Raw genomic sequence first — 26727 nt, 5'->3', positions numbered from 1 at the left:
CTCATAACTTCTCCGGGCGGCCTCAAAATGACCTCAATCTTTTCATGTTGACTCTATATTTCGATTCTCTACAAAATGGTGAGAAGAATTCATTTATCTGGTTGAGTATTATTCTTCCATTGTCCATTTTTCCAGTAGGGTCAGTCACATTCCCAAGGTGGTCGGCCATTTCGGCATTATGCCAAAGTGGCCGGCCACTATGACCAAGATGGTCTCCCTCACTATGATCAAGATGGTCTCCCTTAACTATTCTCAACTTACGGAGTTTGGAAACCTATTTAAAAATAATATACAAGAGAAATAACCAATATAAGAATGGTCATCCACAATCACCAAGGTGGCCGACCACTACGCCGAGGTGGCCGGCCACTCTGACCAAGTGGACGTCCCTTAAATATTCTCTATTTATGGAGTTTGGAAAACTATTGGAAAAAGTTTCATTGGGACGGCCTCAGAATGACCTCAATTTTTTTGCGTTGACTCCATATTTCAATTCTACAAAATGGTGAGAAGAACTCATTTATTTGGTTGAGTTTTATCCTTCCATTATCCCTTTCTCCATTAGGGTTGATCACATTCCCAAGGTGACCGGTCATTTCGGCACTATGCCAAAGTGGTCGGACACTTTGACCAAGATGGTCTCCATCAACTATTCTCTACTTATATAGTTTGGAAACCTATTGGAAAAATTAATAGACAAGAGAAATAACTAAAACAAGGATGGTCGTCCACTTCACCAGTGGCCTGGCCAACTATGTCAAGGTGACCGGCCATTATGACCAAGATGGACGTCCCTCAAATATTCTCTACTTATAGTGTTTGGAAACGTATTAGAAAAAGTTTCATTAGGACGGCCTCAGAATGACCTCAATCTTTTTGCGTTGACGCCGTATTTCAATTCACTACAAAATGGTGAGAAGAAACCATTCATTTAGGTTGAGTTTTATTCTTCCATTGTCCTTTTCTCCATTAAGGTCGGTCACATTCCCAAGGTGGTCGGTCATTTCGGCATTATGCTAAACTGGTCGCCCACTATGACTATGATGGTCTCCCTCAACTATTCTCTACTTATAGAGTTTGAAATCCTGTTAGAAAAATTAATATACAAGATAAAATAACTAATATAAGGATGGTCATCCATAATCACCAGTGGTCAGCCACTATGCCAAGATGGTCGGCCACTATGACCAAGATGGACGTCCCTCGAATATTATCTACTTATAAAGGAAAACTATTGTAAGAAGTTTCATTGATATATGAAACCAATTTTCAGATATACTTTCCTACCTTCCCAGGCCATTAGACAACAAAAACCCCATCATGGTTCATTAATTCGTTTTGCTCGTAACTTCTCCGGACGACCTCAAAATGACCTCAATATTTTCGCGTTGACTCCACATTTCAATTCTCCAAAAAATGGTAAGTAGAAATTATTTATTTGGTTGAGTTTTATTCTTCTATTGTCCCTTTCTCCCTCCGGCCACTTCGGCACTATGCCAAAGTGGTCGGCCACTATGACCAAGATGATCTCCCTCAACTATTCTCTAATTATAGAGTTTGGAAACCAATTAGAAAATTTAATATACTATTGTAGAAATATGTGTGGGTGACCACATTTTATGCACCTCCTTTTTCCTTATACAAATGTCAAGCATCCCTATTCTCCTTGGACACGTGTCATGCACCTCCCTTGTTCTAGACACATGTGATACCACCTCACTTGCAAGATAACACATGTAATAGGTAGAGTTATCTCATATTCAATTAATAGAATACATAGATTCTCCTTCTCCTCTACTTTTGTTTCTATTATGTTGGTCTCCTATTTCCAATATACTTAAACACGTTATTCGCACCTTGCTTTTAGCCAAATTAATTGCTATTTTTTTACATTAACTACAATTACTAGTTCAACTGAGAAGTGATCCTTCACCACTGCTAGTTCTTATTTTTTTATAATTAAATCAAGAAAGGAAAGCTAAAGAAGGTATATCTAAATTATGAGTATTTCTTGATTTGTTAAGAAAATACATGCATGTATTCCTCTACACATGCATTTTTCCTTGATTGTGATATATTTCTCTCTATGTTGATATCACATGATGATACAAATTAGTATATGTCATTCTTCTTCATCACATGATAATTTATTGTTATTTACTTTTTCACTTGATTGTATACTTCCTTGATGGTGATAATTTTCTTTTAACAAAGCATGCGGTAGACGTTTTTTTTAGACCAAAAGCAAAACCCATCTGATTTTGTTCTTAACTCAACATGTGATATTGTACTTTCTCTTTCATTTTTGAAAAAGAAAAATAAACAAAAAAATTGCATTTCTTTTGATACATGCATGTTTGTCCCCTTTAAAGAGACATACTTGGTTTTATCATATATACTATTTGTAGTGCCCCAAAGCTAGCAGCTGACTAATCCAAGAAATTAAGCTAGAAAAAGAGGCACTAAGAATCTAAATCATTTACTTAAACATTCAAATAAGAAATCTACTACTTAACTTAATCCACACTAGCCCCGCTCAGAAATATTTATATACAATAACTGCTCACAAATGATACATGTACAATAGTCATTTGGTTTACAAATAGAATATACAACATGATAAACATATCAGAAGTTAACCAAACGGACTCAACTCCTCAAAGCTTTCGCTGCGCAACTCTGATCTGTCTCTGAAACTGAAAGTGGGAATGAGTGAGCACATCATCCCTAAAAGGGGTGCCCAGTAGGAATAACATTTAACTTTAAAGTAATCATAAGCAAGAGTCGGAAAATAATAGAGTTTTCCCAAACAATAAAAAGTGACCAAGTCACTCAAATAAAAAAACATGTATATGGAAAAACTTCCTCTTCAAACAATGTATAATATTGATGTCGGGTTGTTCCACACCGAATAGCTATTGATATCACCCATTAATGATGACCAAATTTAAGCATAAAAACTGAATTCATGTAGATATAAATATAAAGGAGCATATCCTACATACCACAAGTGGAAATTCTCATTTCCCGTAACAATTCATAGTGACAAACAATACATTACAAGTCATTTCCAAATCGTGGAAAGATTCAAAGAAACAACAGAACAATCGTAATGCAAACTAAATAACGCATGGAATGTACAATCAGACAATGCATGAGTTTGTTAAACAAAGACTTTTGTAAAAGAAACAACAATGGTTACAAAAGAGTAAAATGTATTCCCACCTCTTTTGATGACAAGCCACTCCTACCTCGAGATCCGCGATCCACTGGTTCGTCCTTTGAATCGATCGTTGTTAATAGACTAACTGTTAATCACACAAGCACTCTAAGTATTTAGCCAAAAGGCTCATACAAGTCTATCTAATGGTTCTTAAGCCCATTTATAACTTTACACCTTTTCATTATCTATTTTTAGCATAGCTAAGGTTTACTAAGTGAATTGGGTTGGTTCCATAATCCATTATCTAAGTCTTATAAAGAACCATTTTTTGGGGACCATGGTTTTTTTGTGGGGGACCATGATTTTATTTTGGGTAAGACATTAGAAGTAAATCTAGGTCACCCCTTATCTAGATATTTATATTAATACCTAAATTACCCTCATGATTAATTTTGGGTAATGATTAGTTAGTGTTAATAATAGTTAGTGTAATGATTAGTAAAATGATTAAGTTAAAGATAATTAGTGAGATTAAAAAATCAGATGTTTTTTTTAAGAAGCAGAATTATTGAGAGGGTAAAGTTAGAGAAGATGAAGAAGGAAAACATGAAAAACGATGGATTTTACCAACTTCAACCGGAGGAAGAGTATTTGGGTACCCAGGTATGCTTCAAACTTAGATAATGTTGGTTGAATTGCTCCAAATTTTCAAAAAACTGTAAATTTTTAGAGTTGATTTGGGCTTGTTCGGTTGCCTTATCTGAAGAACAGGTTACCGAACTCATCTGAAAGTGTAGTTCGGTTACTTTTTCCAAACACACAGGTTACCGAACTCGCTATTTAATGGAGGTTTTTAGTCGTTCGGTTAACAGACATGTTACCGAACTTTGTTTATAGGATTTATAGAGTAATGTTCGTTGGTTCGCAAACTTTAACCCAACAACATATCTAACCGAACTCCACATGTATGCAATTAGTGAAGAGTTCGGTTTGTTAAGATTTTTTGCGAACATGCCTAACATAGTGGGACAAGGTCGGTTAAATTGAAACTCAACATAGTAGGAAAAATAGCACAGTTTGGTTACATTGGATTATTTTTTTTGTAATATAGGTAGAGTTCGGTTACTAAATAGTTTTAGAAATTTTTGCGAACCAAACAAACAGAGTAGGCAAAGTTCGGTTAAATCATAACTCAACATAATGGGAAAAATAAAACAGTTCGGTTACATTGGTGTTTTTTTTGGTATTATGGGTAGAGTTCGGTTACTAACTAGTTTTAGAATTTTTTGGGGACCAACCGAACATAATATATTGGTTTCAATGAGGAGTTCGGTTAAAACTATTTATTGCGAACCAGCCGAACTCAGAGTTCATTTACGAAAAATTAAATTCGTGATAACTGAAGTGTTCTTCGTGTTCTTGGTTTCAGAATGTTCGGTTACAACACTAGCTTTTTTAAAACTATCCTAACCGAACATGCCACTTTAACTTCCATTTAAACCATATTTTGATGATTTCTACTCAATTTTCTCAATCAAAGAACGAATTAAAAAGATTGATGGGTTTTTCAATCGAACGAGGAACGTCAAGGAAAGAGAGAAGAAGAAGAGAATAACTTTTTTTTTCAAAACTAAAAAATTTATATTCCCCTCATGTTTTTGTTTTTGATTTTGGTATTGGTTAATAAATTCATTTACATTAAATGTATATGATTAGATTTATATAGTTATTAAGTAAGTTTTAATTTAATTAAAGTAAAGGGTAAATGTGTATATACCTAACTTTAAGACACCCCTTATAAGTATAGGGTGGTTGGCCTAATAAGACCATGGTCCCCCAAAAAAACCATGGTCCCTAAAAAATGGTTCCTTATAAATATCTACAACTTTGTAGAAGCAGTCAAAGGTTAAATCAGAATGTCTAACTAAGAATACATGACACTAAGCCCAAGTCCACTAGACTCGGCCCATTACACAAGTGTTGACCCAACTGGATCAACTAACGGTCACTAACAGTCCACGGGGTCAACGTCTAAAGGTCAGGTCAACAATCAAAGTCCAAGGTGAAACGAGTCAACTGGTCATTGACTCAGGTCTAGTGACTCGCTGAGTCAAACAGATTCAACTTAGGTTAACAGGGTTAACTCGCCTCAGTCAGATAAACTGAGTCAGACAGAAAAGAAATCTAAGTCAGACTGAATCTGTTCAGTCAGACGGGCACAATGTTTAGGCCTGAGCCACAAGCACAAGCCTACCACACCTGCAGCTCTAATCCTAGTTCAATTTTACCAACCTGATTATATCATTTGATCAATACACAAACTATTCATAAAAACGTAATTCTATATAATTCAATACAACAATAATTTAAGCCTACCTGTAATAGCGGTTACAAGCTTCCCCTAGAGATTCAATTCAACACATTCACCTAACCTTTCTCCATTCCACTAATTCAAACACACACAAAGCCTTCCCAGCAACATCTCAGTCATACTGCAACTTCAGTTTCACTTACAGTTCAAACATCTCTGCCACACCTCATCTGCACATTCAACAACTCCAACATTCTCAGTACCTGCAATAGTAAACTTCTACTAGAACTATCACCAGCTGCAACCATAATAACTTCTGCATTCGATAACTTCAACTCTGGCAACACCTTCATCAATTCATACACCTCCTGCAATTTCAGTTTAAGATTCAACTCAAACCATTACCCACAGTTACTCAAACCCATTACTATCAACACCACCTCATGAACTTCCATTTAAGACTCACTACAAGAACTACTAATCCATTACATACACATTACCACCTGCCTCAGTTATCACATTTGCAACTCAGATCAATAACAACTCCATTCCATTTCAAACTAGCACATACACATACAACCAGCATTCTCAACATCTCATTGCCAACAACACACAACTAATTAATCAATCCATGCATCATCTTCATTCTCTGTAATTCAAGGTACACCATAAACACTCATAATTCCAATCCTTACTCATCAAATCCATCTCAATTCATTGTCTAAAGATAATTCCATAAATTCAACAACAGAACTGCATAACTTAACAAAATTCAAAGAAAAGAACAATTACCTCAAACTCATTTGCTCAGTGACGTCACGAAGTCACGAGTAAAGTGTGAGAGCTGTGTGAAGTCCAAAAGTATGTGCGAGAAGACACAGTGTACGGGAGCGAGCAACTCGCATGCGAGATCCGAATATAGGGGCTTTATTAGTTGTCCTCCACTATATAAAATCCCTATATACAGGACCAACCACCCATGTGTTAGGAGAGAGGTTTTTTTGGAGAGTGGAGATAGAATTTTAGGAGAGAGAAAATTATTTATTTTCCAAGTTAGGGTTCTATCTATCATCTTTGTATTGATTTTTGTACTTAATAAACTATTCCTTGATGTTCTTCATAATGTTTTCTTAGTTTGATATATAGATCGTTTAAGGGGTGTCGTAGTAGGATCTTCTACTACTATAACTGGAGTATAAAGAGATGATGCTCATTTGTTTGTTAATTTGTTGTCAAATGTTGTCGGAATGTGATTAATAACTCGTAAAAGGGCTAATTGCAAGAGAAAGCTAAGGATTTTCTACTACTACCTTGCAGAAGTCTATGTATTGATGGTGCCACAAAATGTTGAAACTGTCACTGCTTCTAGCAATACTTCTAGAATTATTACGCTTGCTATCAGCTATACTACTAGTACTGCTCAATGGTGGTCAGTGAACTAATGCCATATTGTGAAAGAAACTTCAAATTGAAAGAGAGAAAACTAAGCCAGAGTAATCGAACAAACGGAGAAAGGTGTACTCGCTTGATAGATTATGTACTGAACTTTTTGAGATCAAACAGGAATTATGATCTTGTTAAACTATACTAATCACGAGGCGACCAAAAGAATTACTGAGTAATATTGGTACACAAATCCTCCATTCTCCATTGAAAGCTTATAGTGCGTTTGGATACAAATATGTTTTCGACTTCTGCTTCTTTGTTTCAAATTTTTTTAAATCACACCAGCTATTCTAGCTATGGTGGGAGACCTTTTCCGTACGAAAATTTAATGGTGGGAAGACAACATCCATCAGCTCATGTTTACAGGTCATTCATTCGTGCTTTAAGATGAACATTGTTAATCCACTGATAGAAGGGCTGTATTAGGTCCAGCACCTCTATATGGACCAATCTACTGCTAGGGGCACTCAGTTTTTAATCAGGCGCCGCGCTAGGACCAAAAACGTAGGGATACCTCAAGGATTACATGTCTCTAGGACAAAACAAATCCCAAAACCACGTACTGTACCATACTAGTCAACTACTTTTCTACGCTACAAAACAAGATCCAATCCAACGGTTAATCATCATCAAACTGTATCCCAATCAAAACCACTGGCTATATTATTATCCACTCACAAACATTCTCAAACTTCCTTGACCCCGTTATAACATGCGTAATCATCACAACCATCACCAACTGCCCACCAATCAATCCAACATGTATATAATTTTTAACATTTTCTCACATTCAACTGACTCGTCTAAATCACGTACAACTTGAATATTGTTAAACTTTGAAATTACAAACACGAGTAGTATTGAATAATGTATGTAATTCAGCAATATTATTGTCGTGTTTGAACAGGAAAACTGAGCCCAGTTATCCCCACTTACTGAATAAAATTTTCATTTTATTTCTTATTTGTTTCAGTAATAAATTTTTATGTAACCACGTTATACAAAACTTTTGTTCTGCCGATGGTCGTAAGTGTTTTTTCGAATCTAGTCAGATGTTTGTTCACTGCACTTGATACTGCTTATTCATAATTCAGCTTTGAATAAAACATTTAAGAACAACGAACAAAAAAATCTTCAATCTATCTATAGACAAGCTCGCCGTCCTTTCAGATGTCGAGCCATTCAAAAATAAAGATCGACGTGAATTCAGATACCGAGTCATCCGAGAAACGAGCGTCGCTAGAATGCAACATTATTCAAGAGAGTATCGTTCACCCACATCAGTATCTGAGCACCAATAAGCACTCACCGGACAAACCAGTCCCATCACCTCCACGTGTCTATCTTCGATACCTTCATTTATAAAAAAACACTGTCCCATCTTCTCCTTTACTCATCATCTACACTGAACAAACAACACGCTTTTCTATCTCTACTGTAAATAGAAAAACAGAGCTCTAATGGCGAAATCCTGAAAACACCCACAAATCCATCGGTAAGAATCAATCTCAACATCTAATCATCTCATATTAATCTTCCAATACACTTTTCAGATCTTCCCAGAAGTGGGTTTTCAAAATTTTTGATTCAAAACAACATTTTAGTTACTTATTAACATAGATCTACACACAAAAATGAGTTTAAGAAGAGCAGAAGAACAAGATTCAGGAAAAATCCACATACCAACAGACATAAACTGGGATATGTTAGATAAATCAAAGTTCTTCATACTAGGAGCAGGATTATTCTCTGGGGTTTCATTTATTCTTTACCCAGTAGTAGTATTAAAAACCAGACAACAGATTTCATCATCAAACACTCAGTTATCATCCTTCAAGACCGCCGGTTCGATTATCCGGTACGAGGGTTTCTTCAAGGGTTTCTACAGAGGTTTTGGTACTTCATTAATGGGTACAATACCAGCTAGAGCTTTATACATGACTGCTCTGGAAGTTACAAAGAGCAATGTTGGTCCGTTCGTGATGAAAATGGGGTTTTCTGAGGGGACGGCCATGGCAAGTGCTAATGCAATTGCAGGGTTAACCGCCGCCATGGCTGCACAATTGGTCTGGACTCCGATTGATGTTGTTAGTCAGAGATTGATGGTGCAGGGCAGTGGTGGCAGCAGTGGGATTAACAAGAATCCCGCATTTCAGTATTCCGGCGGAATCGATGCGTTTCGCAAGATTGTGAAATCGGATGGAATCCGTGGGTTGTACAGAGGATTTGGGATGTCGACTGTGACTTATGCGCCTTCGAATGCGATCTGGTGGGCGTCGTATTCGATTTCGCAGAGGGTTATGTGGGGAGGTTATAGTTGTTACTTAGCAAAGAAAGAAAATGGTACTAGTAGTTGTAATGGTGGATGCATTAGTCCTAGTGCCAAGACTGTAATGGCTGTGCAAGGATTGAGTGCAGCAATGGCTGGCGGGTTTTCGGCATTGGTGACAATGCCGTTAGATACAATTAAGACTAGATTACAGGTATTAGATGGTTGTGGGAATGGCAGCGGGAGCTCGGCGCAACCAACAATTAGACATACAGTTAGGAATTTAGTTAAGGAAGGTGGATGGTCTGCTTGTTACAGAGGTTTGGGTCCGAGGTGGGTATCGAGTTCGTTCTCGGCGACTACTATGATTACTACTTATGAGCTTCTGAAGAGACTGTCTGCTAAGAATTATGAGACTATGTGAATTCAGGGTTCGTGAATGCTGAGATGATGGTAGAGGGATGGACAAATTTGTTGGGGTTCTTTTTTTTTTTTGTTTGTGGTTTTTTGGGGGGTTTTCTTTTTTGATGTTGTTGACATGTTAATATGGTACAAGGGATGGGCAAATAGAGAGATACGTTGTATATGAATGTGAATGGAAGAAAAAAATGGAGATTTGAGAATCTCAATGTCTTATATTTTGTTGGAAGAAATGCAATCAACTTTTTTTGGGATCCTCGAATTCTCGTAATTTATGTGTTATTAGGTTTTGCGGAAACAATACAAATCTATGAATCGAAAGGAACATGTTTGGATTCTTAGAATTCTCATAATTTATGTGTTATTAGGTTTTGCAAAAATAATACAAAATTGTTCATTCATTTATTTATCAGAAGAAATGAAATGAAATGAAACGAACCATTGGGATTCTGAAATTTGCCCCATAATTTCTATGGAACTGTGTATTATTAAAAAATATATATACAAATATCATATCATGCGTATTTAAGATCTCGTTCTAGAATATCTATCTGTTCAACACTTGGACGGAATGCAGCATGTATCATCTTTCTCTACTATCTATTATTATGCCTAACTTAGGTATACATACATGTTGATGGATAAATATGTTTTAGTTCATTTTCTAGACAAAAACACGACTGAAGTTGATCCAAATGTCATTATCTGGATATATGATCTTTTTGTTGTTGTTTTTTCTAAGAAAAGTTGGTATAGATTCATTTTCAATCAATTCAATTCAATCAAGTCTAATTCAGCTTTAGATTACTATTATATCTTAATACCAAAAAAAACATTATCTGTTAGTTGTTAATTGGAAGTCCATTAAAAATTAAAAGATCTCAGAAATATCACTTTTAGATTCTTAAATACAATTTGGAGTGATGGGTGCTTAAAAATTGTGTAGTCAATTTGTTGTTGCAAAGAAGGTGGACTTTAAGTTTACAAAATGGTTAATGAATTTGAGCCGGGTATGGCTTGGATGAAAAAGGGTCTGGCTTTGGAGATGCACCAAAAGGCATATTGAGCACTCCATGAATGACCTTCACCTCATCATTGCTTGGAAGGCTTAATTACCACCCTCTTCTTCTCTTAAACATGTTTCAATTATTAATCATAGATTCTTAACTATAAGTGCAAGTAACAGTCCGACACTATAGCCCTCCTTGGTATTGCACGATCTGTTTAAATGCAACTAGCAGAACTGATTCTGTTCTGCTTCACAAAAAGTTAATTTTTTGTTTTTGAAAATTGTCTGGAAATTTTATACCAAAGTAAACTAGTTTCTTTATGACTTTAGAGAATCAAAAAATAACTTTTGAATACGCATCCAAACGTGCGTGGTAGATTATTGCAAGCCATCTACAAAATCCTGTAAAAATACACAGTTAATTTACGATAGAAATTTATGCATATATCAAGTAGATTTTATACGATGAGCGGCTGGTTTGCTTTCTTTTTTATTTTACAAGTTTCATTGGTGAATACACTGGCTAAGTTCATGTATTTGGAAAAATATTAAATCGGATGGAAAAAGATCACTCTGTAAACACTGATTAAAGGTATTTTGTAAAATGCTCATTTGGAAATATACGGGCATTATTACGTGTTATATGGTCCCATAACATTTTCCGGGCACCACAACAAAAGGTGGGCAACCAACTTGCAACTTGCCTAACAATTTGTTGCTGACTAGACTACCATACAGTCTTTGGCCTTTTGAGTTTGTTCTCATGCTTTTAGTGTGCAACACAACACATTAATACCGAATGAAAACAGGGGGCTGAAATCGAAAACAATATGCTGTTAAACCGGAAAAACAAATAGAACAATTATTGATCTGGAGGACATAAAAATGTTGCATTGACCTGGAATTAAAAATCCTGCCCTTGTAAGCTTCTGGTCGAAGGAATCTCCTCTTTGTAGCGAGATTAGTTAAAATTAGATCAGAAATCAACACTTTCAATTCTGAAAGTATGAAATGTCGGCAAGGTCGACGATGAAGACCTTGCCGACTTTTTTTTTTTGACATACATGAGACGACAGAAAAAAAAAGTCGACAAGGTCTTCAAAAAATACCCTGTCGGCTGTTGAAAATACCCCGCCGGCTGTTGAGAAAAATGTATTAGTCGGCAAGGTTTTCAATAAATATCCCGCCGGCTGTTTATTAGTCGGCAAGGTCTTCAAAAAATACCTTGCCGGATGTTGAAAATTTTTACAGTCGCCATGGCTATTATGAAAAGTCGGCAAGATATGCATGTCACGACCTTGCCGGCTGTATTGGCCGGCAAGTTTTTCAAAAAATACCCTGCCGGCTGTTGAAAAAAATTTACAGTCGCCATGGCTATTATGAAAAATTGGCAAGATATGCATGTCACGACCTTGCCGGCCGAAGACATGGAAATCACAATTTTTGATTTCTAACCTAATATAACAATTATATAACAACCAAATCACACAACACAATGATGGGTTTAAGTTTAGACATCACCTAGAGTCTTCTTTTCGCCGGTCAATGTTGGAAAATCAATGTTGAAGATTTTCGGTTGATGGAAGAAATGGAAGAAGATGAAGGGGAAGAACAGAGAGATTAGAGAAGAGAGATTAGGGAAGATTAAGAGTTTTTTAATTTTAGGGTTTAATTTTTAGTTAATTAGTCCAAAAATATTAAAGTAAAATCACCAATTTTGACCATCCCTTAACAAGAGCACTAGCTCCATTTAAATACCCAATTAATCTGGGGATATTTAGATGTCCGGGAAAACTTATTTTCATTTATCTTGGAAACCATGCCAAATCAGCTACGGCAGGTACGTACGGTCGATCAGGCATGTTTTCTATCATTCATTTATATCAGTAAGAGAATCTGATTTTAGCAAGACACACATGGACAGATGGAGATATGCACGTGCCACATTATGGCCTGAAACTCTGGAAACGTAAAAGGCAAGGGTTCATAGTTTAAGACAAAAGAAATCAGGGAGTCCCCCACCCCACCGCGCACCCATACCACTAAAGTGTAGGTGGTGGGGTGCAAATAAAGGAATACTAACAATTCTTTTGTGAATAAGTTATACAAAGTGGATAAGGTTTGCAGTCATCTGTGTGACCACCAGGACAGTGCTTATTCAGCAGTGTAGTTTGAGTACAGTACAACTGTACACAGAAGATGCTATCACAAAGAAAGTAAATGACAAGAAAATGTGAGCCCTAGGTTGGCAATACCTAACCCTCTGTTTCTACCTTGAGATTTTGCATAAGATTTGGAGTAGAGCAGTTGATTATAAAGCCAGCCCACGGAGCGAGGCCCATATCTAAACTTGGCAGGGGAATAAGGATTATAAACCGCATGATTTTAGATTGTCCAGACAATGTGTGTGTGACAAATAATCTCAACGTTCCAAGTTCTTTTTCTTCTTATTTTTCGTGTTCTAACCCAGCCATTTTATTATACGTCTCATTTGCGGATCCAGAAATCATTTGGAGTGCTAAAAAAATCATATTTAGCCAGTAGCACAGAAGCTAACTGTTCGTGCGTGGAGTCGTGGACATGTTCTAATGTTTATCTAAGTTGCTGTTTTGGAGATCATGCTATATCTGGAACTGGATTATGCCTCTGGCAAGCAACAAGGGAATGCGTGTCATGCAGATCCGTTTCTGCATTATTAAACAAGAGATCATGCCATAGATTGCATTATTAAGCAAAATAAATTATGTTTGATACTTCGATTGTGTGTGTGTTTTTTTTTATTGTATAGGGCACATGCTGATGGTTTCTAATGCATGTACCTCCTTTAATTAAGATGTTCGTCGTCTGTCGGAGTTTAGACAACTGTAGGGTTGGAAAGCAGACCACACCAAAGCCTGCACTAAGATGGAGTTTAGTATTCGTTACTTCATAAAAAAAGATTCAAGCTTAGTCTCTTCAAGAAGACTGGACAACAACATAGCTTTTCTTTATTTTTTCTTGTAGTGCACCGGCAAGCTCTTAAATATAGGAAACCTCAGGTGCTTTTCATCGAAAAATAAAAAGAATGAGCAGGTGAAAGAAAGGTAGATGCCGACTTTTATTTTTTTACCTATGTTACTGTAGTACAGTGGTGAAATTATCCGATGGTATGAATGGTTTTAGTTCGAAATTCATCAATCATAAAAGAAAATGTGTACTTTCTTAACATGTTATATCCAAATGAAATCCAAAATACATAGGTTCAATTGTGCACAATGTGGTGATATATTTTGTTCTGCAAAATTTTTTTGTCGGTGCCGATGAGATTTGAGTTCAGATCATAAAAAATCGGCATGTCAAGTTCAGCTTGTCCCAGTAATTATGTCTGGCATTCACATTCAACAGTTGTGGTATGGTGACTATAACTTGTTGGAAAAATACAGTTTTATGTGAATAAAAATTAATAATAAAACGGTTTTTCATAATGAAGCTTCTCTGATCATGGGAATGTGCCTTTGCTGGGCAATTTGGAAAGCCCGGAATGAAAAAGTTTTCGAGAACAAGAGTATTAATGTCAAGGGATCCTCACAATAGCATTGTATTGGTACAATCTTTATTTCAACTTTAATGATGATGAAGACTCTCATGTCACAGATCTGAATGCCAACCTAGACGTGTCCATTCCAGTCACCTAGACTGCTCCCATCCATCCCCGCATCAAGATAAATGTTGACGCAGTCTGGAAAGATGGTCGCTACTCGTGTGCTGCAGTGGCAAGAAACAGTGAAGGCACCTGCTTAGGAGCTGGAACCCGTCTAGGAAGATCAGACAAGGTGGAGTACGCTGAAGCAGATGGATTTTGCTCAGCGGCAGATCTTGTCATATGGCTACAACTCAATGCCATCATTATTGAAGGAGACAGTCAGATCGTTGTCAAAAGCTTAAAAGGAGAGTTGTAGAACACCCATTGGAGAATATGGAGATTGAAGGATGACATAACTCAAAAAATGCTTTCTCTCAACAGTGCAGGCTCCTACAACGATGTGCCAAAACCATCCAATTCTGCGGCTCATTCTTTAGCGGCACTTGCTTTTACTCACAACGTCCAACATATGTGGACAAGCTCTAATCTCCCTGCTAGAATTGTCGGCCTCTGGTATGTAGACAATTTCTAGGTCTCCCTCTTTTTACTTATGGATACCAAAAAAATAATAAAAAAAATAAAACGGTTTTTCCAAAAATAAAAACACCTTCCAAATTTATCTCTTAGTTTTTACGGGATAAGTTCACCTTATATATTTTGAATTTGGGTTAGGGTTTTAAAAAAAAAATAAGAGCCTTTTTTTTTTTTTCTGTCATACACTGAGAATTACTTCTTCGTCTTCTACGTTTTGATACAAGGGTTTTAGTACTTTTCATGTGTTTTTCGCTGCCAAGTTCTAGATAGAATAAGGTTTGAGTGTGCTCTTCAAACTTTATTGAGATTGTTGTATCTTGGAGGCAGATGTCCAGTAGGGTTATAGCAACATCTTCTTATTTTAAGGACAGTATGTTGAACATGCGCCTCAATCCACCGGTACTAGTTTCTTCTTTTTATGGTGTTTAGCAGGATGTTCAAATCTTCAATACATCAACAGTTAACTAAAGGAGAAGATACAAAAAATCAGATAAGTGCCTCTTATATTATTTAGTTGTTTGATCAATTTTAATTTTTATTCCCCAACATAACTTTCCACGTAACGTGGGTTTGGTACAGAAATCTTGAGTTCCACGGATTATTTTTTTATAAAACTGCTTAAGTGCTGTAAAGATCAAATTTTTGTTCTGATGTTTTTCAAATAAATTCTACTCCTTGATGCTGCTATCTTGGAGTATCAAGCTATGTGGCAACAATAGAATGGGGGGGGGTCGTGCGTATCCATAATCAGCATTACTGACAATAAATTACTTTTTTGGACTGTATTTTATTTTTCGGGCACATTTTCTTTGCCTCTACGAAAGGCAAATTTAAGGGTTGCAAAGCAGACTACACCAAAGCTTATTAATGAAATGCAATTCACTACTTAATAGAATTCTCAACTTTAATGTAGACAAGGAACTGACAGCGACCGGATGGGGAAAATGCAAAAAAGAAAAAATTGTTATAGAAAACGCCGACTAAGGGGATCGAACCCTTGACCACGGGATTAAAAGTCACGCGCTCTACCACTGAGCTAAGTCGGCTTTGAGTACTAATGTAAATCTTAAGTTATTTAATCTAAGCATTTTTAATTGATTAGTTAATGTTGGTATTTTTTTGAAGCAACGTTGGTATGATCACCAACGGCTTTACCAGTGTATTACGGAGGCATCTCCCATAATGTGGAAGCTTGTGACATTTTCTTGAAACGGAGAGGGAGGGATAAAATGTAATGAAAGCATTGAAAGGAGAAAGTGAAAATTACAGGGAGATCCATTCTACAGATTTTCTACACCGTGAAACCCACGGGCGGAAAAGTTCACGCGTGCACCCAATTTTCGTGAGAAAATTTCTCCCAAACCCACAATTTATAAAATTTGGTTTCTTCGTATCTTTTCTTCTTCTTCTTCACGGGAATTTCTTCTTCAATTATTTTTCTTTTCTTCCTCCCAACTGTGACTTACGATCAATAATATTGATAGACAGTACAATCACATGAAGATTGGAAACAATAGATGAATGAAATCGAAAGTTAGGATTTGAGGTGATGTTCTGCGATGAATCGAGATCTTGTTGTTTGTTATTTCTGAAAGATGTAAGAATGGGTGTGTTTATTTAATTATGTATTATGATTGAGAATATGGATCTGAGATGGGTTCTGACATGGAGATTGGGTTTGTAATTGTTTCAATCAAGTAGAACAGGAAGAAAAGTTGATTTGAGATTTAGAAAATACAGGGAATAATAATAAAGCTTATTTGAGCTGGGATGATGAACAACAAAGAAGAAGAAGAAGATGATGTTGTTATGAGTGCATAACATGTCATGCAGTCGAAAGAATGGATGCATAACACATTATCATGCATCTTTGTTATTTTGTGTGAAATTGAAAATTGATGCATAATGCACCGTGCAGTCGAGAAAATGGATGCATAACCTGATATGCAAAAATACGGCTGCATAATGCATTATGCATAGAGAAAATTGTTGCATAATCTTTTATGCATCGAGAAAATGGATGCATAACCTGATATGCATCCTTAAATATGGCTGCATAACCAATTATACATCAATTTTTATGTACGCACTAAAATCAACCAAAACAATGGCTACATAACTCGTTATAGATGCATAACTTTGTTATGCAGTCGAGAAAATGGTTGCATAATTTGTTATGTGTCTGCATAATCTGTTATGCGTCTGCGTAATGTGTTATGCATTTTTTTTGGAGGCTGCATAATGAATATGTAGTCAGTTTTCGAAAATTTTCCATAAAACGATGATCACCTCCGATTTTTTCGTGAAAAACAAAAATTTGATATTGTTGTTTGTACTCGTTGTGCAGCTCTCTTAAAAAGATTTCAAACGATATAAAATTTGTTAAATTCCAAGGCGCGGTTTTTCAGATATATTATATCGAAGTTGCGTTGCCAATTATACCCCTGAAAAATTAAGATGCATAACCAGTTATCCCCGAAAAATAGTATGCATAATCCGTCATGCGGATGCATAAACCATCATGCAGACATTTTTAATAATTTTGGATGATTATGGGTGTCACAGTATGTAAACGCCTGACAATGAGACTATTTTTTTTTGGGCCTGCGCCTAATTTTCCCAAGGAGAAAAGAGAAGAACGATTTTTGGGGGACTACTCAAAAAGGGTGGGGGACTACTTTGTGATACAAATTTCCACCCCTACATTATAAGGGGTGTCTTAAAACATTTGGGAAGACTAATCTGCCCTTATTCTAATTAAGGTTATAACGAACCCTAATAACCCACTAATCTAACCCACTACCCACTAATCCAACCCACTAATTAAACCCTAATTAAAATCTAATTTAAAATCTAAAATCAGTTTCAAAACTGATTCTTTTTTTTTTCTTTATCTTCTTCCCCCTCTTACTCTTCTTCTTCTTCGTCAACATCGACGTTAATCGTCGATTCGAAAAAATTTCATCGTCGATTAATCAATCTTTATAAGCAATGCGTTCCAAGAACACACCCAGACAACCAGGATTGATTCCGGGGCTCCCACATATAGTGAATCTCCCAAAAGAATTTCTAAAGTTCAAAGAACTTGAAGAACCGTTTACAGGCAAAATCAATCATCCAACCGCAAAACAGAAGTCCGATTCAAGTGAAATGCAAATCCGCGGGTAATTTCCTTCATACCCATTCTTTTCAATTCGTTGTTTGTTGAAGAAATCGATTAGAAATCATCAAAACCCATTCAAAATGGTAGTTACAGTTGATAGTTCGGTCAGGAGAATGTTTTTTGTAACCCTATAATTGATAACCGAACTTTCAAAATAAAAACAGTTCGGTGTGCTCGCAACTATAAGACTAATATTTGTTTACCGAACTCAATATTTCCTTTAAAAGAATGAGTTAGGTTTTGTCGATAATTTATCTCAGTAACCGAACTTTTGGAATAGTTAGTTCGGTGTGCTTGCATAAAAACTCTCGTAACCGAACTCAATTTTTCAAAGGTAAAGACTGAGTTCGGTTTTGGCGTTGGTTTTTTTGGCTAACCGAACTTTTGAAATATTTAGTTCGGTTTCCTCGCATTTTTTTCAGGTAACCGAACTATTGTCTATTAAGTGTTGTGTTTACTTTATTCTTTAGTTCTATTTCCTATTTCATTTGATAACACAATATTCTCTTATGTTTAGCTAATACTTTGGTTTTTTTTTCATTAGGAACAAAGGATAAAGATTGAGACAACAAGTAGATGAGGATTTGAAAACTCCCACCCCCGCGGAGCAAAGCATTTAGATTTTCGAAAGCGTGGTACCACAAATGCTAAACATGGAGGGGTCTTGTTACCCGAAGTCAACCAAGATAATGTTCGTGATGTAATTCAAGATGTCAATGAAGAGGTGATGGAGAATGATGATGAAGAAGAGACTGGTAATGAAGAAGAGACTGATAATGAAGAAGAGCAAGGAAATGAAGAGGTTGAGCAAGGAAATGTAATTCAAAGCGAGTTTTGCTTTCTCTCCCATTCAATACTAATACGCACATGTCTTTTTGTGCATGTTGTCTAGCCCAAACCTTTGCATCTCCCGGAGTTGTGAATACCAAGTCATTCATGTAGTGATGGGATGTGTCATCGTACAAAATACCAACCGGGGAAGGTTGGTTTTCCATTGGTTCAATTGGATCACATGGAACCTACATGCAATAGCACAATGTCAATACCATAAACATTTTACACTTAAAGTTCGGTAATCTAGTTTTTTTTGCGACCCTACCGAGCTCAAAGTTCGGTTAACTAGTTCCTAGAAATAAATTTTGGCCTTACCGAACTATGTATTTAGATTTTGTATGTGAAAGTTCGGTTAGGAATGAATATACATATATTCTGCGACATTACCAAACAGAAAGTTCGGTAACAAAGGTATTGATATTCACTTAACCGAACTATGCTCTGTAAACTCTATAAAAAGAGTTCGGTATAATGTTCCGGGGATTACATAATCGAACTCTAAAAAACCACCATTAACATGCAGTTCGGTTACCTTTGTGTGCTCAAGTTAGTAACCGAACTACACATTAAGAACAGTTCGGTTTCCTCGCAAAAAAAATTTGGTAACCGATCTAGGTTTACGTAAACGAATTTTTTCCAGAGATTTTGAGTTTGGCCAAATTTTTGCACAATTCAAGCTACATTAACTAAATATGAGGCATACCTGAGTACCCATAGCTTCATCTTCAGGTTGTGGCTGATGAAATCCAACATTTGTTTGGTTAGCTTGAGATTGGGGAAAAAAGTTTTCATCATCTAACAAATAACTCATATTTGGATCATATGAAGTATTGACAAATACACAATGAGGTGAAGGGGGTTCTGATTCTGATTCTGAAATATCATCACATGAATCACTCAAATCATAATTACTAAACTCAAAAAAGTATTTTTTGGGTTCACCCATCTTCTTCTTCCTATTTCCTTCTTCTTCTTCTTCTTCTTCTTCTTCTTCTTCTTCTCTCAATAATAATGTTATAACAAAACAATCCTACTAATACAACTCACTAATCACTAATTAGTCAGTTATTAATGATAATACTAACACTAATTAATCATCACACTAACTAAGTTCATCGTTAAGGGTAAGGTAGGTATTTTAAAAAAAATCAATGAAGAGTGATTGGAAATTTAAAATTATGCTCAGGCCAAGTGTCCTTTTGAATTGCAGAAAGTTACTCAAGCTTCAGTAAGTGATGTCACTGCCACCACTTAAAAGAATGCAACACGGAAAATTTAACCAACTTTATATATAGTTTTCATTTCATACTATTGCGACCACTAAATAGTGTACACAGTAGATCACTATCCTGAGGTTGACTTTTTTTTATGGTTAAATCTGTTGTTAATCCGCATCCGTCCGTATCATCCGATAAACCGTGGATGCTAAATCCGCGGGTGATTGGACCGGACACGGTTGGATTTTTCAAATCCGTAATTTTGACGGATTGGATGCGGGTGATTCCTAATCCGCGTCCGTCCGTCCGTTGCACATCCATATCAATAAGCACCCCAAAAACTTGAGAGTAGTCCCCTATTTTTTGAGTAGTCCCCAAAAAATCGTTCAAAGAGAAAGGAAAAGAGCAACAGCTTGAGCCCATGCAACAGGCCCAAAATATTTCTGCACCCAAGCTCATTAAATATTTGGGGAATTTAGGGGGAGACCCAAAAAAAATAATATTCTCATTCTCAGGCCCACAATTAATTTTGTATACCGTGACACCCATAATTATATGAAATTATTATATGAATCAATACATAACTGGTTATGCATACTATCTTTTCAGGCATAACTCGTTACGCAGCCTAATTTTTCAGGGGTATAATTGGCAGCGCAACTTGGATATAACATATCTAAAAATCCGCGCCATAGAATTTTACAAATTTTATATCGTTGGAAATCTTTTTAAAAGAGCTATGCAACGAGTACAAACAATAATATCAAAATTTTGTTTTTAACGAAAAAATCGGAGGTGATCCTCATTTTAGGGAATTTTTTGAAAACTTGATACTTAACCATTATGCAGTCACCAAAAACGATGTGTAACACATTCTGCAGACGCATAACGAATTATAAAAAATTATGCATCTATAACAAGTTATATTACCATTTTTTTTGGTTGATTTTAGCCGTACATATAAAAAATTGATGCATAATGCAGTATGCATCCATATTTACGGATGCATATCAGGTTATGCATCTATTTTCTCGATGCATAATACATTATGTAGCCATATTTTCGGACGCATAACAGGTTATGCAGGTTTTCTGGACTACATAAAAAGTTATACAACAAATTTTGTAGATGCATAACAGGTTATGCATCCATTTTCACGAATGCATAACATGTTATATACGCAGACAGTTTCTCGACTGAATGACATGTTGTGCAGTCATAACCACATCATCATCTTCTTTCATGTTTCATTAACTCCCACGCAAACCATTATCTTTCAGTTATTCGGGCGCTCTTGGTCAAAATCATGTATTTACACCATCATCTGCAATTAAACCTTCTTCACAACTCATCCAGTATTGCTTACTCCAACTCAATTCACGGCTGAGAGTTTCATAAAATTCTGAAATTTATTTCAAAATCTTCATTGAAAACAAGTTTTGATCATAAATCTATGATGACCAAACCGTGTTCTACAAACCCATTTAGCGATTTTTGCTGCTACCATTAATAACAGTAGTGAATTGAAATTGTAATGAAGAGAATTGGTAGTAAGAGGGGTTCGTCGTTAATTCGAAGAAGAAGACGATTTGGTGATGTTGTTGAGATCAATCAAATTTAGGCATGAATTTGTTCTCGAAATCAATCGAATCTCTCCCTTTTTCTGAGATCTAGGTATAATGGAGAAGAAGAAAAAAAGACGAAGAAGAAGATGAAAAAAAAGACAGAAACAGAATTTTATATATTTTGGGTTTGAGAATAATTTTCTTCCAGAATTTGGGTGCGCGCCTGTAGTTTTGGAAGCGTGGGTTTCACAGTAAAAACATCAGGAAGAATGGATCTCGCTGTAGTTTTCACTAAATATTTCTTTCAATTGCATCCTCCGAATTGGTGATTAGCTCCCTAAATCCCACTAATCTAAACTAATTATGAATCGATTCCCATTGAAATCTGGTCCTTCAGTGGGACATGTTTCCTAGAGAAGTTCTTGAGAATGCATGGAAGCTTCTCTCATGCATGTTTCCTCCAAACATGCTCGGAAGCTTGTGACATTGACAATGAATGATACATTTTGCAATTTATGCATATGCTCAGACGCTAGAAATTCAGGACTGGTGGGAGCGAGTAAAAGGTTCCAAGGTTGGTTGTTCCCCAAACTACCTAATTTAGAGGTTTTCAAGGTGCCCAACCAATGCATTTTATGAGACTATGTGATTAAACGTACAACCAAGTTGAACCAATACAATATTTGTAGGTGCTCAAAATCCAATCTTACACTAAACATCTTCACCAGATCGAAACAATTTGTTTTTAGATTTGTATGCTAGCTATCTTAAAAAGAACCACGGACGAACGCAAGGGTAGTAAATATTGGTCATTTGATAATCAAAAGCATTAATGTGGATGCACAACAAATTTCTTCAGAATTCGCAGCAAAAAAAATGAAATGCTGAATTCTTTTATTATTGTGTTTTCGATGTTCAATTGACAAACAAATAGCTAGGTTACATCACTCAATCTCCTTTCTGTTACTCCCTACAATAAGTACCTTCTCTAACCTTCCTCATTGCCTAATGTAATGCAAAAGTTGTAGGTGTGCTTGAAAATCAATCTTACACCCACCAATGTTCATGTAAACGCCTTCACCGGAGAAGAAACAATTTGTGCATGCAGTATATTATCAGGTACACGTTTACAAAGAAGATCCGTACCCATTTTTGTGAGATTTTTGCCATTTCCATGCTGTCTGCAAACTCTCTTGAAGATCAGTATGTTGAGCACTCCAGTTTAACTCACGCAAAATCTTGGATGGGTCACTGTACACTTCAGCATAATCACCAGGACGACGATCAAGAAATTCAACTTGGATGTTTACACCAGTTGCCTTTTTACATGCCTCCACAAACTCCTTAACTGATCTACCTCTTCCTGTTCCGACATTGTAAATTCCAACTTTACTCGGCCTCGCTTTTGCAAGGGCTTTAACATGAGCGTCAACGAGATCTGTCACATCGATGTAATCTCTGACGCAAGTGCCGTCAGGTGTCTTATAGTCCGTTCCTTTAACCTGCAGCAGCAAGAGAAGCATTACATTTTATTCTTTTTCAGATTTTTATATGCTTGCTTAAAAACCACAGTTGAAGGCAAAGCAAATACGATTAAGCACACCTTTAGACCAGGTATAATCCCCAAAGCAGCATCAAAACAAGCACCAGATATCCTGCCTTGTTCCCGCAGTTCAGGTCTAGGGGCCTCCCCTAATCTTCCTTCTGGGTCCGACCCAATCACATTAAAGTACCTTAATATCATTACTGCCATATCTGAATTCTTCGAGAAATCTAAGATGATATCTTCTGCCATCTTCTTGGCCTTTCCGTACGGATTAATTGGGACCTGAATTCAGCACACATGGATCAGTTGCGGCACAAGAATTCACGGTACAAGCAAATACCAATTTTAGTTTATGCTTTCTTACCTGAGGAGTTAGTTCTGTAATTGGCATCTTATCAGGTTCTCCATATGTTGCACATGTGCTAGAATAGATCAACGTCTTGACGTTATGGGCCGCCATTGCCTCCAGTAGTAACAAGGTGTTAGCTGTAATGTTATGGTAGTACCTACAACGACGCGAAAGAGTCCATTATAGGCAAAAGATACTTTTTGTTTAAATTCTTTTGGCACTAGGCATGAAGCTGAAAATGAAATGTAAGGATTTCATTTAGAGCAATACCTCAGAGGTTCAAGTGTGCTTTCACCCACATAAGCAACAGCAGCAAAATGCATGACAGCATCAAATGCATTGTCAGAAAATATTTTGTTCACAGCTTTTGCATCCCCCAAATCAGCGTAAATGAACTGGAGCCGTCCAGATTCCGGAAATTGCTTCTGGAGTACTTTAACAGCGCCAAGGTTTCCTCTTGATAAGTTGTCCTGTTGACATGGATAGCATCATATTGAACCCAACAATTGAAATCGGCCATTTGAGTGATGAAAGAGGTAAATTGAATTCATGACATACCAGTATTGTGACACGGTAAGAGTCTGTCAGAAGCCGAAGCGTAGCATGTGAACCAATGTAACCAGCACCTCCTGTTACTAAGATATGTGTTACCCCCGCCTCATGACGAGAGAACTGAAAATCCAACATCAAATTAACAAATGAACTAAATCATCAACTAGCAAATCAATCTTACGCAAAAAATTATAACCGCAAGAAGTTGTACTTAATATAAACATTATAAGCAAGTGTTCATCATTATGTTTCAGGTACAAACTTAAAAGGTATATAATCTCACAAATAGCAATAATCTCCTAATCTTCAAAATAAATAAATAAATAATAATCTCCTAATTATATTGGTGTAAATCAAGCCAACTATCCATCACCACATGGAGTTCCGATAGACTAATCCAAGCTAGTCAAATATTCGCATAATTAAAATATGGCTTACCCAAACATTTCTTCGATAATAGTATTAAATTCAAGTTGGTGAGCAAACATGGCACACCTTGTCAGTGTTGTCACTTGTCATTTTAATAGTATTACTGAAATTTTCTAATGATGCGAATAAACATTCAGAATGAGGAATAATGGTGCGGTAATGCAAATATCTTAATGCAAATGTAACAATAGTTGCATGTTCAATAATTTAGGACAGTCAACATGGATGACAAGATAAGATAATTTGAAAATTGGGTGCAACTTTCTCAACATAACCATAAGTTGAGATGCATTATAGTATACCAAGGCTGCTACAAGGAGGGGGTTACTAATTTTACATGATTGGAGTTCTCTTTGGACTTCGTACCCGTGATCTCCCGTGTGGAATTCGATAACTCCCTGTAACGGTCTTGCATTATACGCATAGCAAACTCGTAATGCTATAATTTGACAATGTCAAAATGGCATATTTGACGATTTCAAGGGTTTTTTCTTCTCGTCTTTTTTGACAATTTAGATTCTGTTTTGGATGAGATGTTTTGTACCATTGTTATGATGTAATATTCTTATCTCCTGAACCACAATAATCCCAAAAGAGAAGTGCAAATTTGAAAAACTAATGAATTGATACTTTAGTAGTCGAGCATGAAAAACAAAGACTTACAATGCTAGAATTGTAGGTCGACGATTGTGTCAAGACAATGACGCATACAACCGTGAGAATAACGGCAAACAGAACTTTCCCAGCTAAACTACTCCTTTGTCTTGACTCCGCAAAATCCATCCCTGCATCAATAGAACAAGAAAAATCAAACAAGGAACGCGTCAATCACATTGAATTCAATTCTTTCGAACGACCTGACGTTAATTGCACCAAAAAAATAAAAATCAAAACGACTAAAAGAAAAATGCAGATGGCTCTACAATAGAATGTAATTTACCTGATCTTGGAAGAGGTCTGTTTCTGGTAATACCTAGCATTATTATACTAAATCAAAGAGCACACTAATCCGATTCAACAACTCACATTCACTCGGCATAACCTATGCACACAAAATTAAAAAAAAAAAAAAAAACAAGAATTATAAGACAAAACAGTACAGTACCATCATTAAACTAATTAATACTCCGAAACAACAAGAACAAAGATCTAATATTCTTTCTTCTTCTTGTAACCTCAAATTCAATTCATGTAACGTATTCTACCTGTTGTAATATAATTCAACGTAACGTTTATAACCTGATCACACGTGATTTTTTACACACAGATGGGATGATTTTGATGATCATCAAATAAGTTTATATATAACAAACATGAGACCAAGATGAATGAATGAATGAGTCTTAATAATTGTGATTAAGACTTTAAGTGATGATGAATCAAGATAGAGTAGAACAGAAAAAGAAAGAATTACCTTACTTGTGATGGATGAAGTTGACCCGTTGATATTAAAGAAAAATGAAGATTTGATGATGAGATTGAGATTTGGGAGAAGAGTGAATTTGGAAGTCCTAAACTTATGCAAAGAGAGAGAGGTGTTGTGATCCAAATTAAACACTTGTTGTTGTTGTTGTGATGAAAAATCTTATGCATATCTATTCATGTTGTTAATGTGGGATGAATCCTGAATATTAGGGAGGGACACCTTCTTCTAACAGTTATCGTTTGTTTTTATGGGGTTGTGTAACTCTCTCATAATTAATAATCCCCCTCATAAATTATTAGTCCGCTTTGACTAAGTTAAGATTTTAGGGAGATCGGAGGAGTGTACAAATCTATCCTTATTAAAATTAAAAGGAGTATATGGAATATCTAAGAAAAATATATTTGTAATTATAATATATATATATATATATATATTTAAATAGAAGATAATAATAAATATCTTTATGATTTGATTTAGTAGATTTATTTCCTATTGAAGAAGATATCATTTAATATATAGATTGGTGATATTTAAAGTAATTTTATAATTATAAAATTTTGAAGGATATATTTGAGAGTTTGATTTAAAAATATAACTATAAACAGAAATTAGCCAATATTTTAGGACAAACGAAAATAAAATAGAGGACAGACGGAATAATAATAATCCTCGTCCGGTTAAATATATTCTCGTTTTGATTAATTACGTCTTTCAATTGAATATTCCTCCTAATCAAAGGATGACTTTTAGTAAAATGAAAATAAAATCAATCTCGCCGACTAAGGGGATCGAACCCTTGACCACGGGATTAAAAGTCACGCGCTCTACCACTGAGCTAAGTCGGCACTTTTGTGCGGTTCTCCTTGTTGAGA

The 26727-nt window shown here is 36.0% G+C and overlaps 2 protein-coding genes and 2 non-coding genes across 7 annotated transcripts; 1 reads left to right on the top strand and 3 right to left on the bottom strand.

Moving 5' to 3' along the window:
• Nucleotides 1-8324: 8324 nt before the first annotated feature.
• On the top strand, nt 8325-9865 carry LOC113350370 (solute carrier family 25 member 44-like). Its single transcript, XM_026594490.1, has one exon. It carries the CDS (start codon nt 8555-8557, stop codon nt 9611-9613), a length of 1059 nt encoding a protein of 352 aa, XP_026450275.1. The 5' UTR covers nt 8325-8554; the 3' UTR covers nt 9614-9865.
• Nucleotides 9866-15748: 5883 nt separating this feature from the next.
• TRNAK-UUU lies at nt 15749-15820 on the bottom strand. The gene has a single exon. It is a non-coding gene; the product is annotated as a tRNA-Lys (tRNA).
• Nucleotides 15821-22403: 6583 nt separating this feature from the next.
• On the bottom strand, nt 22404-26105 carry LOC113350369 (probable UDP-arabinose 4-epimerase 2). 4 transcript variants are annotated; one of them, XM_026594486.1, is made up of 8 exons: nt 25844-26105; nt 25370-25471; nt 25093-25214; nt 24007-24120; nt 23719-23918; nt 23464-23605; nt 23157-23381; nt 22404-23055 (listed from the first exon to the last, which is right to left on the bottom strand). In XM_026594486.1, the coding sequence occupies exons 2-8, from the start codon at nt 25407-25409 to the stop codon at nt 22681-22683; spliced, it is 1218 nt and encodes a 405-aa protein (XP_026450271.1). In that variant the 5' UTR covers nt 25410-25471; nt 25844-26105; the 3' UTR covers nt 22404-22680. The 4 variants fall into 4 exon arrangements, with proteins under 4 accessions (XP_026450271.1, XP_026450272.1, XP_026450273.1 ...); XM_026594487.1 differs by having other exon boundaries at nt 25849-26105; XM_026594488.1 differs by lacking the exon at nt 25370-25471.
• Nucleotides 26106-26628: 523 nt separating this feature from the next.
• On the bottom strand, nt 26629-26700 carry TRNAK-UUU. Its single transcript has one exon. It is a non-coding gene; the product is annotated as a tRNA-Lys (tRNA).
• Between the last annotated feature and the right edge of the window lie 27 nt (nt 26701-26727).

This window comes from Papaver somniferum, chromosome 2 (assembly GCF_003573695.1).
Source record: "Papaver somniferum cultivar HN1 chromosome 2, ASM357369v1, whole genome shotgun sequence".
NCBI lineage: Eukaryota > Viridiplantae > Streptophyta > Magnoliopsida > Ranunculales > Papaveraceae > Papaver > Papaver somniferum.
Note: the sequence above shows the minus strand (reverse complement) of the source record. Positions and strands in the feature narration are given on the sequence as shown.

Coding starts and splice junctions, on each gene's coding strand:
- LOC113350370 (XM_026594490.1), top strand. CDS start 8,555: ATGAGTTTAAGAAGAGCAGAAGAACAAGATTCAGGAAAAATCCACATA.
- LOC113350369 (XM_026594486.1), bottom strand. CDS start 25,409: ATGCTAGGTATTACCAGAAACAGACCTCTTCCAAGATCAG. Junction 23,919..24,006: donor CTTACCGTGTCACAATACTG/GTATGTCATGAA, acceptor CCATGTCAACAG/GACAACTTATCAAGAGGAAA. Junction 23,382..23,463: donor TTACAGAACTAACTCCTCAG/GTAAGAAAGCAT, acceptor TGCTGAATTCAG/GTCCCAATTAATCCGTACGG.